At 42.7% G+C, this 14,726-nt stretch overlaps 2 protein-coding genes across 15 annotated transcripts in view; one reads left to right on the top strand and one right to left on the bottom strand.

Annotated features, from left to right (window-relative positions):
• scaper (S-phase cyclin A-associated protein in the ER) overlaps positions 1-8,502 on the bottom strand; it is a 129,627-nt gene extending 121,125 nt beyond the window's left edge. For 3 of the 5 annotated variants that reach the window (XM_088641541.1, XM_088641543.1, XM_088641545.1), the window contains exon 1: positions 8,103-8,501. In XM_088641541.1, coding sequence (XP_088497667.1) covers positions 8,103-8,303 — 201 coding nt within the window. In that variant the 5' untranslated portion in view covers positions 8,304-8,501. Of the gene's footprint in view, positions 1-4,767; positions 4,952-8,102 lie in introns of those variants that run through there. The other 2 variants (XM_088641542.1, XM_088641544.1) reach the window with 2 other exon arrangements.
• rcn2 (reticulocalbin 2) lies at positions 5,078-13,455 on the top strand. Of its 10 annotated transcripts, none has more exons than XM_088641552.1 (8): positions 5,078-5,207; positions 10,135-10,283; positions 10,499-10,601; positions 10,956-11,152; positions 11,235-11,348; positions 11,492-11,585; positions 12,047-12,189; positions 13,265-13,455. In XM_088641552.1, exons 2-8 carry the CDS (start codon positions 10,161-10,163, stop codon positions 13,406-13,408), a joined length of 918 nt encoding a protein of 305 aa, XP_088497678.1. In that variant the 5' UTR covers positions 5,078-5,207; positions 10,135-10,160; the 3' UTR covers positions 13,409-13,455. The 10 variants fall into 10 exon arrangements, with proteins under 10 accessions (XP_088497678.1, XP_088497680.1, XP_088497674.1 ...); XM_088641554.1 differs by lacking the exon at positions 5,078-5,207 and adding an exon at positions 8,607-8,700; XM_088641548.1 differs by lacking the exon at positions 5,078-5,207 and adding an exon at positions 8,664-9,105 and having other exon boundaries at positions 10,956-11,116.
• Positions 13,456-14,726: the final 1,271 nt, after the last annotated feature.

Raw genomic sequence — 14,726 nt, 5'->3', positions numbered from 1 at the left:
CATAAAGCACGGGTTTGATTTGGGGATACAGACAATAATGCAGAGTCAGAATAAGGATGAAAATAACAGCTGTTTGGCAGAAAGTATATGTTCAATGAAAATTACAAAATAACACAAATCTATGCAAGTCAAGAGGATCAAGGAAATCAAAACAGATGTTACATGGTCATGTGACTGAATTAATTAAGGTCCAGGCAGCTGAGTAAAAAAAGAAAAGCAGTACAGAGGTAAACACATGAGGTTGCTCCAGGTTTTCTTATTAGCTTTCAATTAACATCACATATGTGAGGGGTTTCCTCTCCCAGGAGGAGACAGACCTAGGGAATTCTACTGATTGGTGTATCCTGTTATTTAATTTAACTTTCACACGGGCATCTATACAGCTCATTATCAAAACATTTCATTCAGTGTGGCCAGCTACACATTGCTCAGCTCTCTGCTCGGTTCAGTGGGATATGCAGAACTTTGGCTCCCCCTGGAGTGCACATTAGGAATATCAAGTAAAGTGCCAACACAAATTTCATTCTAATAATAATAATTGCTTACACTCATATAGCTCTTTTCTGGACACTCCACTCAAAGCACTTTACAGGTAATGGGGACTCCCCTCCACCACCACCAGTGTGCAGCCCCACCTGGATGATGCGGTAGCAGCCATAGTGCGCCAGAATGCTCACCATACATCAGCTCTCAGTGGGGAGGAGAGCAGAGTGATGAAGCCAATTCATAGAGGGGGATTACTAAGAGGCCATGACCGGTAAGGGCCAATGGGAAATTTGGCCAGGACGCCAGGGTTACACCCCTACTCTTTTAGAGAAATGCCCTGGGATTCTAGATTGCCTATAGTCCGATTTGCATTCCTTCATTCATTTTGGCACACGCTTTGAAAATTCCAACCTTTTTTGTAGGATGTGCATTAACATTTCAATGAACAGATATGATAGGTAAATTCATTACTGCAAATAACATTTATCTTTAGCAGGACCGATGAACAGGTGGTCCACTGTAAAAGTACATCTGTACCACATGCTCTGTTCAGGGTAGATGCTGTCTCAATTATTCTTTGGAAAGATAGCATGCTGCCCTATTTCTCTCATAGAGCCTAGACAAGCATGCACCTGCTCACTGGTCTCTGAAACACAGATGTCACGTCAACCCAGCTTATCCCACAAGTGTGCGATGAGGGTCATGTCTGGCAGGTAAGGCCACTGTTATGAGCAGCATGACTGTGTGGGTTTCGACAAATGGGCAGAAGGTGAGGTCCCAGGATTAGACCAATGTTGCACTGTGCAGTGGGATTGCCTGCAATCTGCTCAAGTGCAGTTCTATAGCACTTAGACACTCCTGGCCCAGCCACCACAACTGAGCCTCCCATTCGAGTGGTCTGTGGTGCTCATCAGCTGGAGTATCAAGTCTGTATCAGGATGCTCAACACAAACCCTTGATTCACTGCCGAAGAGGACTTGACTCGGCTGTTGGCGAGCACCAGCGAAGCGGTTTCTCTCACCACCTTGTTCTGTTGCCTAGACAAACGCTGCTGAGCTCTGGCTTTGCCTGATCACCTGACTGGAGAACAATGACTGTTTAAACAGCCGCCTCACAGCTGAAAGGCAGGTGTTCCTCACTACATGTCCATAAACTGAAAAAGCTGCTTTCTGCTCTACAAAACACAGATTCTGATTAACAGTAATCTTAAAACCAAAATAGCTAAACTTCTTGTACACCACCCAAGAATCATGTTCCTGCATTAAGAAGGAAAACAGTGAATACCACGGGACAATGTGATTTAATAATATTTTTCATCCTGAAGAATTTGAGACTGCTTCTTAGGAGGGGACCCACTTCAACAAACTTGCAGTTAGATGCAGTAGCCATCTGAGCAACAGACAACAGCTAATCTGCACCAGGAGCCTCGCTACACAACACTGCAGAAGAGACAAATTACTTGTTAAAGAGGAACTGTCGTCACAATTTCTCAGACCAGTTATTAAATCTCAGAAACAAATTGAACACAAACTCGTGAACTTTGTGAAAGTCATGTATGGTTGCCATGTTTTCACTAACCGTTGGTCTGCGCGGGCGAGGGTTAGAGATTGCCAGAATTGTGACATGAGGCGGCCGTTCCTGCTCACTAGTCACTGTAATGACTAATGTTCATGCCATGCACGAGCAAATAATTGCAGGTTGTACGGCAGGCATTTCACCGTAGAATTATTCCCGTGTGATCTGCATACAGAGTTAACAAGTAAGTAGTATCTGTCAGCCAAACAATATTTTTGCAATTTTTCGAATTGATTAAAAGAGATGCAGTTCCCCTTTAAGGGAGTACTTGAGGGAGGACAGACTGTACAAGCCCAAAGTGGAATTTACCCAGGACACTAGGCGTAACACCCCTGCTCTTTTGAGCAGTGCCATAGGGCCTTTTAATTTAGTCAGAACCTTGGTTTAATACCAAAGCACAGTGTCTCCCGTCACCATACTGTGATTTAGCCTGTAAACTCTGATGCAGAGGGAGCATCGCCACCTACTGGTCCTTTAAAAACATGAATATTGCTTTCTTGCTATGTGCAAGTCACTCATAGCATGATTCTCCCTCCCAGCCCCCATTTTGATAGAATTATTTATATTATGGTGATGAATACTAATTAACTCTTATTGTTTCACTATAAGGGGAGGTAGTGGAATAATTGTGGATGTGGAGACATCCAATTCCACCTTTTTCAGTATATAATGTAGATATAAATATGCATAAGCCCATAAATGTAAAACAAGATCTTAATATAATTCCAACTCACTCAGCATCATAAAACAAAGAGAGCTAATTAATATTCATTCCCATAACTTCTAACAACTGTATGTATGGGCGGATCTGCGCCTGTGGCTGGAAGGTTGCCGGTAGCCCACAGCCGGTAGAGGAATCCTACTCCGTTGGGCCCCTGAGCAAGGCCCTTAACCCCAACTGCTCCAGGGGCGCTGTACAATGGCTGCCCCTGCGCTCTGACCCCAAGCTTCTCTCCCTGTCTGTGTGTCTCACGGAGAGCAAGCTGGGATATGCAAAAAGACAAATTCCTAATGCAAGAAATTGTATATGGCTAATAAAGTGATCTTATCTTATCTTAAATTACATCGTACACCCGAGACTTTATGAATCCAACTCAAGTTTTAGAAAGAGATGACCCAGATAATCCCAGTGTCCCAGACCTAGTACAAACACCTAACATTAAATCTGAAATTAGTAACGATCTGCAGGCCCAATATAATTCATCTCTGACACGAAACTTCCTTTTAATGATCTCACTGTTTTTTAATCTGACAATTTCCAAGTATCGGGTCGAGCAACAGAAAAAAGAAACGCGCTTCAGCTGCTGAGATTTCTTCAGGTCAGCGAGTTGTGGTGTGTAGTGCTCTGAAACATTGTGTTTCTTCTTTCAACTTTCCAGTGTGGAGCTTTTACTTGTTCCTCCACAGCCAACACACGCTTGCACACCTTCCCACATGAGCGTTTTCAAAATATGAAAATGTACAGTAATATATGCCATACTGTACATTGATTCCAAAGTTTTCCACGGCCTGTGATACCTTCTTAAACGCATGTGGCTACATAATCTCAAAATGCACAGATATGGTTTCTCTATGCCCCACAAGATAAGAACCACTCTCTTGTAATGTACTGACAAATCATTGTTGATAGAACAAATCATTGTTTATTCACCAAGATGCCTCAAAGGGAGCACTGAAGTAATGTCTCGTGAAGGCACGCTTATTAAATTAGGCAAAAACAACAGTTTATAACTGAATCATCCAGTCATCCTAGACTGGAGCACAGCCAGGTAAACCGTGATCTGTAAAGGCACCTGCTCTTGTGGTTATTTTATTTAACACTTGCCATGATTTATGACAATCATTTGTCAAAATGCAGTGTTTTGCAGCAATTCTTTTTCTTCAGCTCCCTGAGTTGCTGTCACGTACAACGACACCATTTTACACAAACATATATACAGTATTTAAATCGAATTTCAAAGCTTAACAAATGCCAGCCTTTTCTTGCTTCAAGCAAAACCAAGTTCATTACATCTTATTAGGTCAGGGAAGCTCAGAAGTCCATTCACAGCAGGCTGTCCTTGCCTCCTCCGATTTTATGTCCAGTGGCTTGATATACATTAACTGACCTACTTAGCAAGAAGCAAAACCAATGCAACCAATGACATGGCAGCATTCACCCTAACAAAAGGATAAAGAATAAATATAGTACGACATGATTCTGGGATATCCAAATGCTGCAGACGCTATGAAAAGATTTCCCCAAAAACGGCATGTATTTCAAGTCAAATCAGCCTAGCTAACTAACTCTTCTTCCTGCCCAGCGCTAGGCAAATCATCAATGGGACAAGAAAAACTGAGGAGTTTTGTGTCCCTCCAGAGCCCAAAGCCTAGTTGTGCTCTAAGAATTAACCGTGACAACGTGGGATTAGTGGAAGTCCCTCCTAATCCCTTTACTCAAGTGCAGGCCTCTGCCACCTGTCTCTTTAACACCCTCACAGGAGTGGATGGCTTCTCCTTGCCCCCTTTCATTTCTCCAGACAAAGCGCACTCGAGAAAGGTCACCGGTCTGCCGAGCGGCTCCGCCGTGCAGCGCGACAAAGCGACACTGCAATGCCGACAGCAGCAGGCGGGACACAATCTCGGGAATGGTGCCTGGAATCGGGTCAGGGGCTAGAAAACTCCAGAGCGCGGAGGCATGCCAGAGACAGATTAAAGGCTACGTACGGAATAGAATGCGGGTTCTTCCTCCGGATCCAGCCCTGACATGCTTCTGCCCAGCGGACTTCAGGCAACCCGTTTCCCCTCGATGGCATTGCTGCTCATACTAGGCGACATCGTCATCTGACTGCAGACCAAAATAGACTCCCACTGCGTGCTCTTCAGGCAAGTTGTCCAGCTGTGTCAACTTTTCCGCCAATCGCAAAGTAGAGTGCTTGGTACTCAGCAGGCGCGGAGACCTTCAGCCCTGCCTGCTCTCGGAGAAAGCGGTGCTGAGCTGAGCTGAGCTTGCAGGGCCTGCGCTGCTCTGCGGCTCCTCCTGTGTTTACAGCTGCTGTCACAGCACAGGGGCACCGATTTCCAGCCCCTCGCTAGAAGCCGTGAGAGCAGCAGGCAGCCATTATCAGCACCCGTCAGGCCCGCAAGGAGAAGCCCCCCTCCACAAGGTAAGACGGTCGCGGCTGAAGAGGCCCCCAGTGTTCATCTGCCAGCTCGAGTGACACTTGAGGCACACGCTACGCGTCTAAGCCGGCGGGAGTGAGCCAGGGACTCCGAGGCCAGTCTGATACCGGAATGCATGAATCACAACCAGCTGGCAGAGGAAAACAAAACAAAAAAAACGCAGGAGCTGCCGTGCTCAGGGCCCTGGTGGGTTGTGCTTTGAGCATGTGGTGTGTGATCGTGTGGGCTACACCAAAGGATCCCCCACACACGGGGACTCGATTTCCATCTAGGAGTGCACATAAAAGAGCATCTATCCGAAGTAAACATGCAACAGTCAGGGAACACAGGATCAGGGAATCTTATTTCCAGGGCATTTAGCGACACCGTGAAAAGGCCGTGCATGCCTACTTTTCAATATAGACTTCATTACCTGACCCTGCAGCTTGATTCCAGTTCTCATCTGTTGCATTTTAAAGCTCCTCTGCACATGAGACTGTACTGGGCATTGTTATGGGGTTCCAAGGGCTCTTTGTGAAGCTGTGCACTTGCACAAAAGAAAGGGAGTGTTCTACAACCAAGATGAAACTTATAAAGCTCTTCTTGTGTGTGAAATTACAGCTTCTTCTGTACACATCTTAAGGGTCCTCTTTTTCAAATGCAAATCTTCAAGTGGGTAGGAAATCCTGAAACAACACTGCTGGCTCTAATTGCTCACTATTCTCTGCCCAAGGACATCAAAGATGCACAAATAAGTGATACACGGTCACAAGTAACGTAGAAGGTCTATTTTGATTTTAGGCCTATTGAGATACATTTTATTTCTCAGCACATAACATCGTTTAATTTTAATGTTAATAAACATCAACCTTCTTTCAAGTTTTTCCAATTCAGTTTTAGAATCTGAATTAACAATGAAGCAAACCAGGGGACACCTACTGTACTTGCAACAAGAGGCACGTCTTTACTCAAAAGGTGTTGGGAGTGTGGAACAACCTACCCCGTGGTTGAAGTCAATACCCTGGCGTCTTTCAAGAAACAGACGGATAAGATCCTTAGATCAACTATCTGCTAACCGTCGTATGATCTACTGTAGATGAGCTAAACGGCCACGTCCTGTGTGCAACCTGTTGTACTTCTGAAGCGGATATGGGTTCACACACAGAACAGAAATCAAGAATTAAAAAACAGAACAGCTCTGCAAGCATCTGTGGGGTTATATAAAAACCCTCTCTGACCACTCACCAACCTACACCTACTGTCTAAAATACAAATAAGAGAAAGCTATTTAACAGTGCACTGGGCAGGAAGACAAATTACTTAACTAGGCTGATTGGCATTTTAGGTCACTTTTTTGGAAAATGTTTTCCAGAGCATTTGAATATTCCAGAATCATGTTCTACTACATTTTATCAGCTGCAAGGCCCCCTGGGCATGTAACCCTTGTGAAAACACTGAACTCTTGTTGAACACCATCAGGTTTTTGTATTGCAAAAGAAAATAAAGTTATTTCAAATTCATGCTTGGAGTAGGTTACAGGAAGATTACATATTTTTCTCGTCTTAAACAACCTTCATGTCCAATTGGAATTCAGCTGAAGTTGTTTCATTCGTGACACCAGGTATTTAACTTTGAGGGTTAAGGGTTTTTCATCCTTTAAACCAGGTCTGCATAGAATACAGTGCTCATGCTGTCTTCCGAACATCTCGAACTCCGAAAGCTTACAACAGAATAACTAAACTAACGACTAGATAGCCTTAACCTTTTTTTTCTTCTGATCTCACCAACATCCAACTTCCAAATGAACTATTTTTGGCATAACGTCACCCTCATACTTTGTACAGTACTTCCTATTGAAGGTTTCCACAGAGTAGGTGTTAATCTATGAAAACGCGATGGCTTTCTTATGACAATTCAGAATGATAGTAATTCATGCGCTCTTAGAAAGCTCCCAGCAGAAAGGTTGTCTCAGTGCCAGGGGAAATCACACTACGGAAATGCAGTGGGAAAGACTGACACATTTAATCGTGGACGTCAGGTTTTGCTGTTGCTGTTGAGAAAACGTTACCAGCATCGCCTTTGCCCAACTTCAACCTCCAATCACAGTTGCTCTGCGAAGTGAACGCAAAGGGAGGAGGAAAACGTTCAAATGTAGGTAACATTCAAGTTCAAAGACACATGTAGGCATTTTATCAATGAATTGCTTTACAAAATAAGTCAACATTGTGGTAAATGTGGTAAATTAAGTGAATGTTTTTCTTCAGTGCTGCGTTCCACTTCAACATTGTTTCATTATTCAGTCAACAACGCCAACTGTCCCGAAAACTGCTACTACTGTGTGGAAGGGGGGCCTGTCAATATTTCACCTAAAACCCTGAGCTTCTGCCCGGTCATTGTTAGTGTTTCCCGAATTCACTCCCTGCGGGCGTCATTCCCATATTCTAGTCCTTCATGACATTCGTACTGCAAGGCGAGTGCACGCTTTTGCAAGAAGAGAAGGGCGTATAGAAAATGAGTTGGAGGTTCGCTTTTTAAAACAAAAAGAATCAGACCCTGGTTAGCCTTGTGATGTGATGCCGTGCAACAAAACCGCTAGATGAAAATACGGGATCATCAGAAATCTGTAGGATCCAAAGGACAACTCCACAAAGTCGCTCCCGGTCTCCTCTCTCCTGAACAGCTCAAATATAATCACCCTTATTTAAACACGCATGCTTTACCTTTGCTAACTAAAACATAGCAGGTGCACACATTTTTAATTTGTCTTTAAAAGGGGAAAACGCGTATGGGGGAAACAATAAAGCAGTGCATGAGGCCAGCATTACACAGACTACTGTATACCGAGTCATATCAACGTGATCAAGCAAATATCTGCAAACTCAACCAACGGGAGGCTTTACCTTCAGGGCGAGGTTGATGGGAGTGTTCCTGCCTTTGCCTCCTCCATGCGATGATCCCGAGCTGTTGCTCCCCGATCTCTCCCTCCCATCCCCGCCTGGGCCCGCTCTCTTCCCCGCTCTCTCCCTGCCATCAAGCGCCGGGCCGAGCCGGTGCTGGCCAGCTCCACGCCGCCTGCCTTCGCTGCGGCAGTCCTTAGACATTGGGCAGGCGACGAAGCTTTTCTTTGTGATTTCTGAACAGGACGCCGATAAGATTTGCGCCTTAATGTGATGAACTGCAAACCAGTGGCAAGAAAAAAAAACTACACAAGGCACAGCTGACAGCTCCTAGACAACCTAAAGAGAAGCAGGAAAGATTCTGACGCTTCGGTGACAGGCACAAAGATTAACCAATGACTTATAAGCTTTAGACAACAGGGCGGGTATAAGACGTAAAACAGCCAATCAGACATAAGAATAATGAGGTCAAAGGCTGTTAGGGTAGGTAGAACCGTGGCAACCAGGTAACCGAGGGAGGTACTACGTAATATGCATTTTGATTGGTTGATTTACGCAGCAACACAAACATTGTAAACAAAAACTGTTCTCGACTGTGACGGTATTTTTCGGAGAGAAGTATTTGCCTACTAATCTAAATCGATGTGAACTAGACATGGTTGAGTAAGAATTATTCCACAGCGATCAGAGGATCATTCAGTATTAGAAATCAAGTGTACTGAACCGTAACGTTAGAACTTTAGAAATAAACTGTAATTATTTATTATTCGCGTTATCTCGAATACATCAGCAATGGAGCATATAAAACGGATTTTTAAAAAGTCATAAAACATCGTTTTAGCATTGAACGTTGAAGATTTTACCACCGATAACTGAATATTAAAAAAAACACTCCACTTTTTGTTTTATTTACACCGTTGAAATGGGAAATATCGCTGCAGTAATCCCATAGGCAGCTGTTAGAAAAATAAAATGGAGAAAATATTTTTTTTCCTGGCTTCGTCAGGTACAGCTCTTAGAAAAAAAATTGCATTGTTGTATTTCAATGAAAACAAAGAAAACGACTCTTTCTTATCGGAAGTGACGCCAGGGGTGTCGGGCGCATAAAAAGTGGGGTGTCCGCTTGGGTACTTTTGTTCAAGTTCATGGTCAACTGTGGGAGACGTTGGCACGTAAGGTAACTATCTACAAGTACAGGGGTTTGTGCAGTGAACGTTGGAGCTGTGTTCTCGGCGAAGTTCTCTGTGTGCTTGGGAAGTTAGGACATCTCTAAGCCCTGACTAGCTACATTAATGACAACAGGCTGTGAGCTTGCTCCCACCGCTGCGCTGAAGTTTCGTGGAAACAGACCATCGGTTTCCAAAGACAAACCGTGGCATCGGCTTCGGCTGTCACCGATTAGTTCGTTTAGTGCAAGGTTTGCAAACTAACGGTGACATTTAAATATCGTTAATCGATTAATGTCGACACAGCTTCGTAAATGCCCTGAGCTAAAGCAGACGTTAAGAAGATTGTAACAATCTCTGGTTGTCTTTATTTGTAGATGTCCAAGTTGGACTTTAGTCTTACTGCCTCTAGGGGATTTTGGAATGCCCTATTGGATTTTAATGACTTAATGGAAAGCACCAGAATCACAAACCATTTTAAATTCCGAATCACGACAATTTGGACTTTATTCTCATTTATAAGGTGCGCATAGGTTCATTTAAATGTTGAAAATATTTTCTGCCTACTACAGCTGATCTTGTTTAGACCAGCTCTGCAGGATGCTGAAGTCTGCGCCTAAACCGATTACAAGTAGCCTAACGATGCATGCGTGGTATAGGAGTGACACGCTTAAACTGAGCGATAGGTTTAGTTTCAAGATTAAACGTATTGGTTAAAATATATTCGTGCGCTTGATCTGTTTTGAGGATCCTCAATTGAACTGACCGACTTCTTACTTGTCCCTGTGCTGAAATTCCACCAGGTGGCACCCAAGTCCTGGGAGTGTTGAGCTTTGCTTATAAGGGGTTTTTGTTTTCAAATCTTGCAGATCTTACATTCCAGTTCTTAGAGAGGATGAAGCGCATTATCTTGACTTGGGCACTGTTTGCACTCTGTTCATGCGCCTCTGAAAACAAGGCCAGCACCTTCAATGCTGAGGATCCTGAGTATGACGGGAGCATCTTCTTCAGAAATGAGGTAAATGGGTTGAGTCTCCATTTTGTATCCCGTTCAGGGATTATTTTGGAATTATTTAACATTTTCTTTTAGATATGATGGATATTTGGTGCGGTTCTCGTACATCACTGTTGGATCAATGCATTTGATTCCAAGGTTAATTCTAGTGGCAACATTTTGGGGGGGTTTCCCTTGCAAGTGCTTTCTCACATTTCACACTGTTTTGTAACCCTGAGGACCAAGATGAGATCGAGAAGCTCAGTCCAGAGGAACAGAAACGGAGGCTGGCAGTAATTGTGAAGAAGATTGACACAGATTTGGATGGCTTTCTAACTGAAGGTTGGTCCACTCCCAATGCATCGTGCATGTAAAAGTGAATATCTGCATCCATTATTATTTGTGTGAACCCATATATTCTCTCCATGGCTGCATGGTGTCTAGGATAATTGGCATCTCTAAACTGGCCCCTGTGCGAGTGTGTCTTGCAATAGGGTGTCAGTCGTCTGCTTTGTTAGGCTCCAGATCACAATAATCTCATGTGTCCCTCTCTAAACTAAGCAGTCACTGAAATTGAATGGATCTGTGGGCTGGTGCATTTGATTTTGAAGTCTCCCTTGTCATGATAAATTGAAATAAATCACATGGCTGTTTCAAACCCCTCCAAATTGTGACCCTTTTTCCCCACTTCCCCAGGCGAGATCAGTTTATGGATACAGCAGGTGTATAGACGATATGCTGTAGAAGATGTGGCAGAGAAGTTCTTGGAATTTGATAAAGATGGTGATGGGGCTGTATCTTGGAAGGAATACACCCTGCTGGTACATGATCGCATCATTGACATGGACGAGGATAAGGTGCCAGAGAACTCTGAAGAAAAATCTCTTCACTTTGTAGGTTCCGTTTTTTTCTTCAACTTTTTCGTGCTTTGGCTTGGGGAAGTCATGTGATGTTGTCTGATTTTTGTCCCCTTAGTTGCACTTGAAGGAAAAGCAGCGCTTTGATCATGCCAATACAGATGGGAAACCCGGTTTGAATGTAACAGAGGTGCTTGCTTTTTTGCATCCATCAGAAGTGGACCATATGTCCGTAAGTTTATACTAATTACATACAATATGTATTTCTGTATCCGTTCGCACAATACAATTCCAAACATGTGTGACTCGTGGGGAAATGTCTGTAAGGTACTGCCCACATCCATTTGCTTGATTTGGACACTTGTTCAATTGTAGAAGTATGCCATCGAGGACGTGTTGAATGAATACGATCGAGACAACGATGGGTTTATCAGTCTGCATGAATTTCTAGGGGATCTTCGAAGTCCAGGTAAGTTATAACCTTATGCATAAACTTAAAGCTTAGTTTCCTCCATGTCAGGTGCTCTAGTTTAGCTACTGCCCATCAGCTGGGTACAGTGCCTTGCAAAAGCATGCAGATCCTTGATGCAAGTTTTCAAATGTTGCTGGATTACAAATGATACTTGCACATCTTTCCAGTCAGGACTGTTATTGCAGGCTCACATGCTTGAACAGAAAAGGGCACTGCAATGGCTCAAGTCAGAATATCCCCACTGAGCAAAAGCCACAAACTAAATCCTCTGGAAAGCAGAAGTAAATTGTAAAGAAAGGAGATGAAAGTTCATGATATTCTGGTTTGTTTCACTGTGACGGTAACCACAAGTGTTTTAGACCAAGTTAAGCGGGCGACTTTGAGCCCGCAGCTGTCCTTTGCTGTGTGTTGGAGTTCTAATTGTGGTCTTGTGGATCTGTGTGTGTGTTGGATCAAAGATGGAGTAAATCAATCGCAGTGGGAAATTGAGGAGAAACTGCGCTTTGTGAACCTCTACGACCGGGACAACGATGGCAAACTGAACTATGAGGAGCAGCTGCTGTGGGTGGCACCCAATAGTTACGGCACAGCAAGGGAGGAGGTGAGGCAGCCCTCTCAGTTCAATAAAAGACCTCCTGCTGCAGTGCTGCAGCTTCTCACACTCTAGGATCTTGATGTTTGAAGAATTCATGCATGCTTGCAGCAGAAATACAGTTAAGGATTTCTCTAGCTTGTCACAATCGTCAGATTTAGTATTTTATTTAATTTGGTGGTTGTTACTAAAATTTGCAACTGGCAGAGCAGTTATAATAAGTCATGAATGTCTCTGTTAAAACAACATCCTAGACTTGGAGTATGACCGTGATATGAGTGCAGTCCACTGAGCAGCAGAGCCAACATTCCAGGGAAAAAAGCACAAAAAAACACTTCTAGAGTCCAGTTTTCTGTGCAGATTGGCAGCTTGTCACATGTTTTCTTTGATAACGTATTCTTTTCAGAACAACTGTATCATTATATCTGTTTGCAAGTTGAGGTTCTGTAATTCATTTCAGTCTTTTTCAAGAGCTAGTGCTGAAACATGTTTACATGTTTGGAAACTGCATTAATCTAAATTACTCTCCAGAATGTAAATTCAGGGTGATCAAATCTTTAAAGAATTCTGGGATAATTGAATATACATGTCATGAAATATTAAGTATTATTTTAGAAAGTGTATATGAGTCCTTTAAACTCTGATTCCATTTTCTTAGTATTGTCTAAGAATGGTGTGCAGGGTCTGGTTGACCTGAGTGCACTTTGTTAATTGAAGACTTTCACAGTAACAACATAACTAACACGACACCGTTAACTTGATATGTTGATGGAGAATAAACTGTGTAGGAGTTGCTGAATTCAGTTAACTGAATTTAAACCCAGCATCCCTGTTTAAAATAGGAGTGGAGACTAAAGGGATTAACAGTTTGCTCTGCATTTCTATTATTGCACGTATCGAATGCTTGTTAATGTTAGTTCAATAAGAATTTATATTATTTTATTACAGTTCAGGGATGGTCAGAATGTTTGGCACATCTAGAATCCTAATTTCATTTGTGATCAGCAGGGATGATTTTAACAAGGTCGTTTCACAGCTGTTTTGGATGGCAGTTAAATGCATTTTTTTTTAAAAAAAAAAACAGGCTCTCCACCTGATCCAGGAGATGGACCGGAATGGGGATGGCAGGTTATCGGAAATGGAGATCATGAGCAACATGCAGACATTCATGGACAGCGAAGTGACCGACTACGGCAGGCAGCTCCATTCTGTGCATGATGAACTTTAGTTTCAAATTTTATTTTTTTATAAATAAAAATGCACTGTTTTTCCCCACTATAGTGTTAATTATTTTGTGTTGTGGAAGCCCAGGTGTCTACATCATGAGCTGTAAACAAGAAAGTAGGCACATCTTTTCCAGCCTGTGCACACTGACATGTGCTGGTTGTCCAGTCGTGTACAGTGTGTTTTTTTAAAAACTGAAATTAAGAACTGTTCTGCTCAAATATGGGGCAGAGTGGTGGCTCTGTGTGGCTAAGGGTCTGTGCCTGTGGCCTGAAGGTTGCTGGTTCAAATCCTATATCTGGCAGAGGAATCCTCCTCCGTTGGACCCTTGAGAAAGGCCCTTAACCTCAACTGCTCCAGGGGCGCTGTACAATGGCTGACCCTTTGCTCTGATCCCAAACTTCTCTCCCTATCTGTGTCTCATGGAGAGCAAGCTGGGGTATGTGAAAAGACGAATTCCTTATGCAAGAAAGTGTATATGGCTAATAAAGTAAAGTGATCTTATCTTAAAAAAAAAAAACATGGAAAAGTGTGAGGTCTAATATTTATAAAGTGGACTTCTTTTCAGTGAAGTTTTTATGCTCCTAAATAAATGGAAACTACAGGAAGATAGTTCATAAGTTGTTTTTTTTTAGCATGCTTGTTTTACGTTTACCAGGACTTGATTCTTTGCAATTATTATTTTAAATTTGATCAATGTAATGTCGTATGAGTTATTAAACTTATCCTTTTGCTCTTCATGATACAATCAATATCACTGATATTGGGGGAATACTGATAGATTAACTGTGCCTTACCCACCTCAGCTAATGTTACAAAACAGCTGTCAGTTCTAGGCTTGTTGGAAAGGTGTCAAAATAAGAAATGAGTAATACACAGCATTACTCAATTCTCGCCCCAGAACATGAATTTCCGCAAAGAGTGCCTAACCAGAGACCACGTTGCATCATTATGCTTTTTGTTTTCTCTATACTTGCTCATACTGTACATGGACACCTAGAAAAGATACGGTGAAGATCCCAGGAAAGTTTTTTTATAATGCACTTTCAAAGAGGAAAAAATAAGTATTCAGAGCAAAGAATTTTGGGAACCCCTGTAGTAGTTTGCCTAGCTATCTAAATTTTTTGGTAGGGCAATTGATTGACATAAGAAATCATAACGAATTGCTGTAGGCAGGGGTGCAGAAAGGTTTTGAACAATGCTTGCCAATTAGAATGTAAGTGAAAGGTTTAAAAAAGGAAACTATTTTTAGAAATATTTGATCAATTTCTCAGGTTTTAAATACTACACACCACGTCCACGACACTTTGTACCGTGCTGTA

This window comes from Lepisosteus platostomus, chromosome 7, assembly GCF_059453375.1.
Source record: "Lepisosteus platostomus isolate fLepPlt1 chromosome 7, fLepPlt1.hap1, whole genome shotgun sequence".
NCBI lineage: Eukaryota > Metazoa > Chordata > Actinopteri > Semionotiformes > Lepisosteidae > Lepisosteus > Lepisosteus platostomus.
This window is presented reverse-complemented; position numbering and strand designations above follow the sequence as displayed.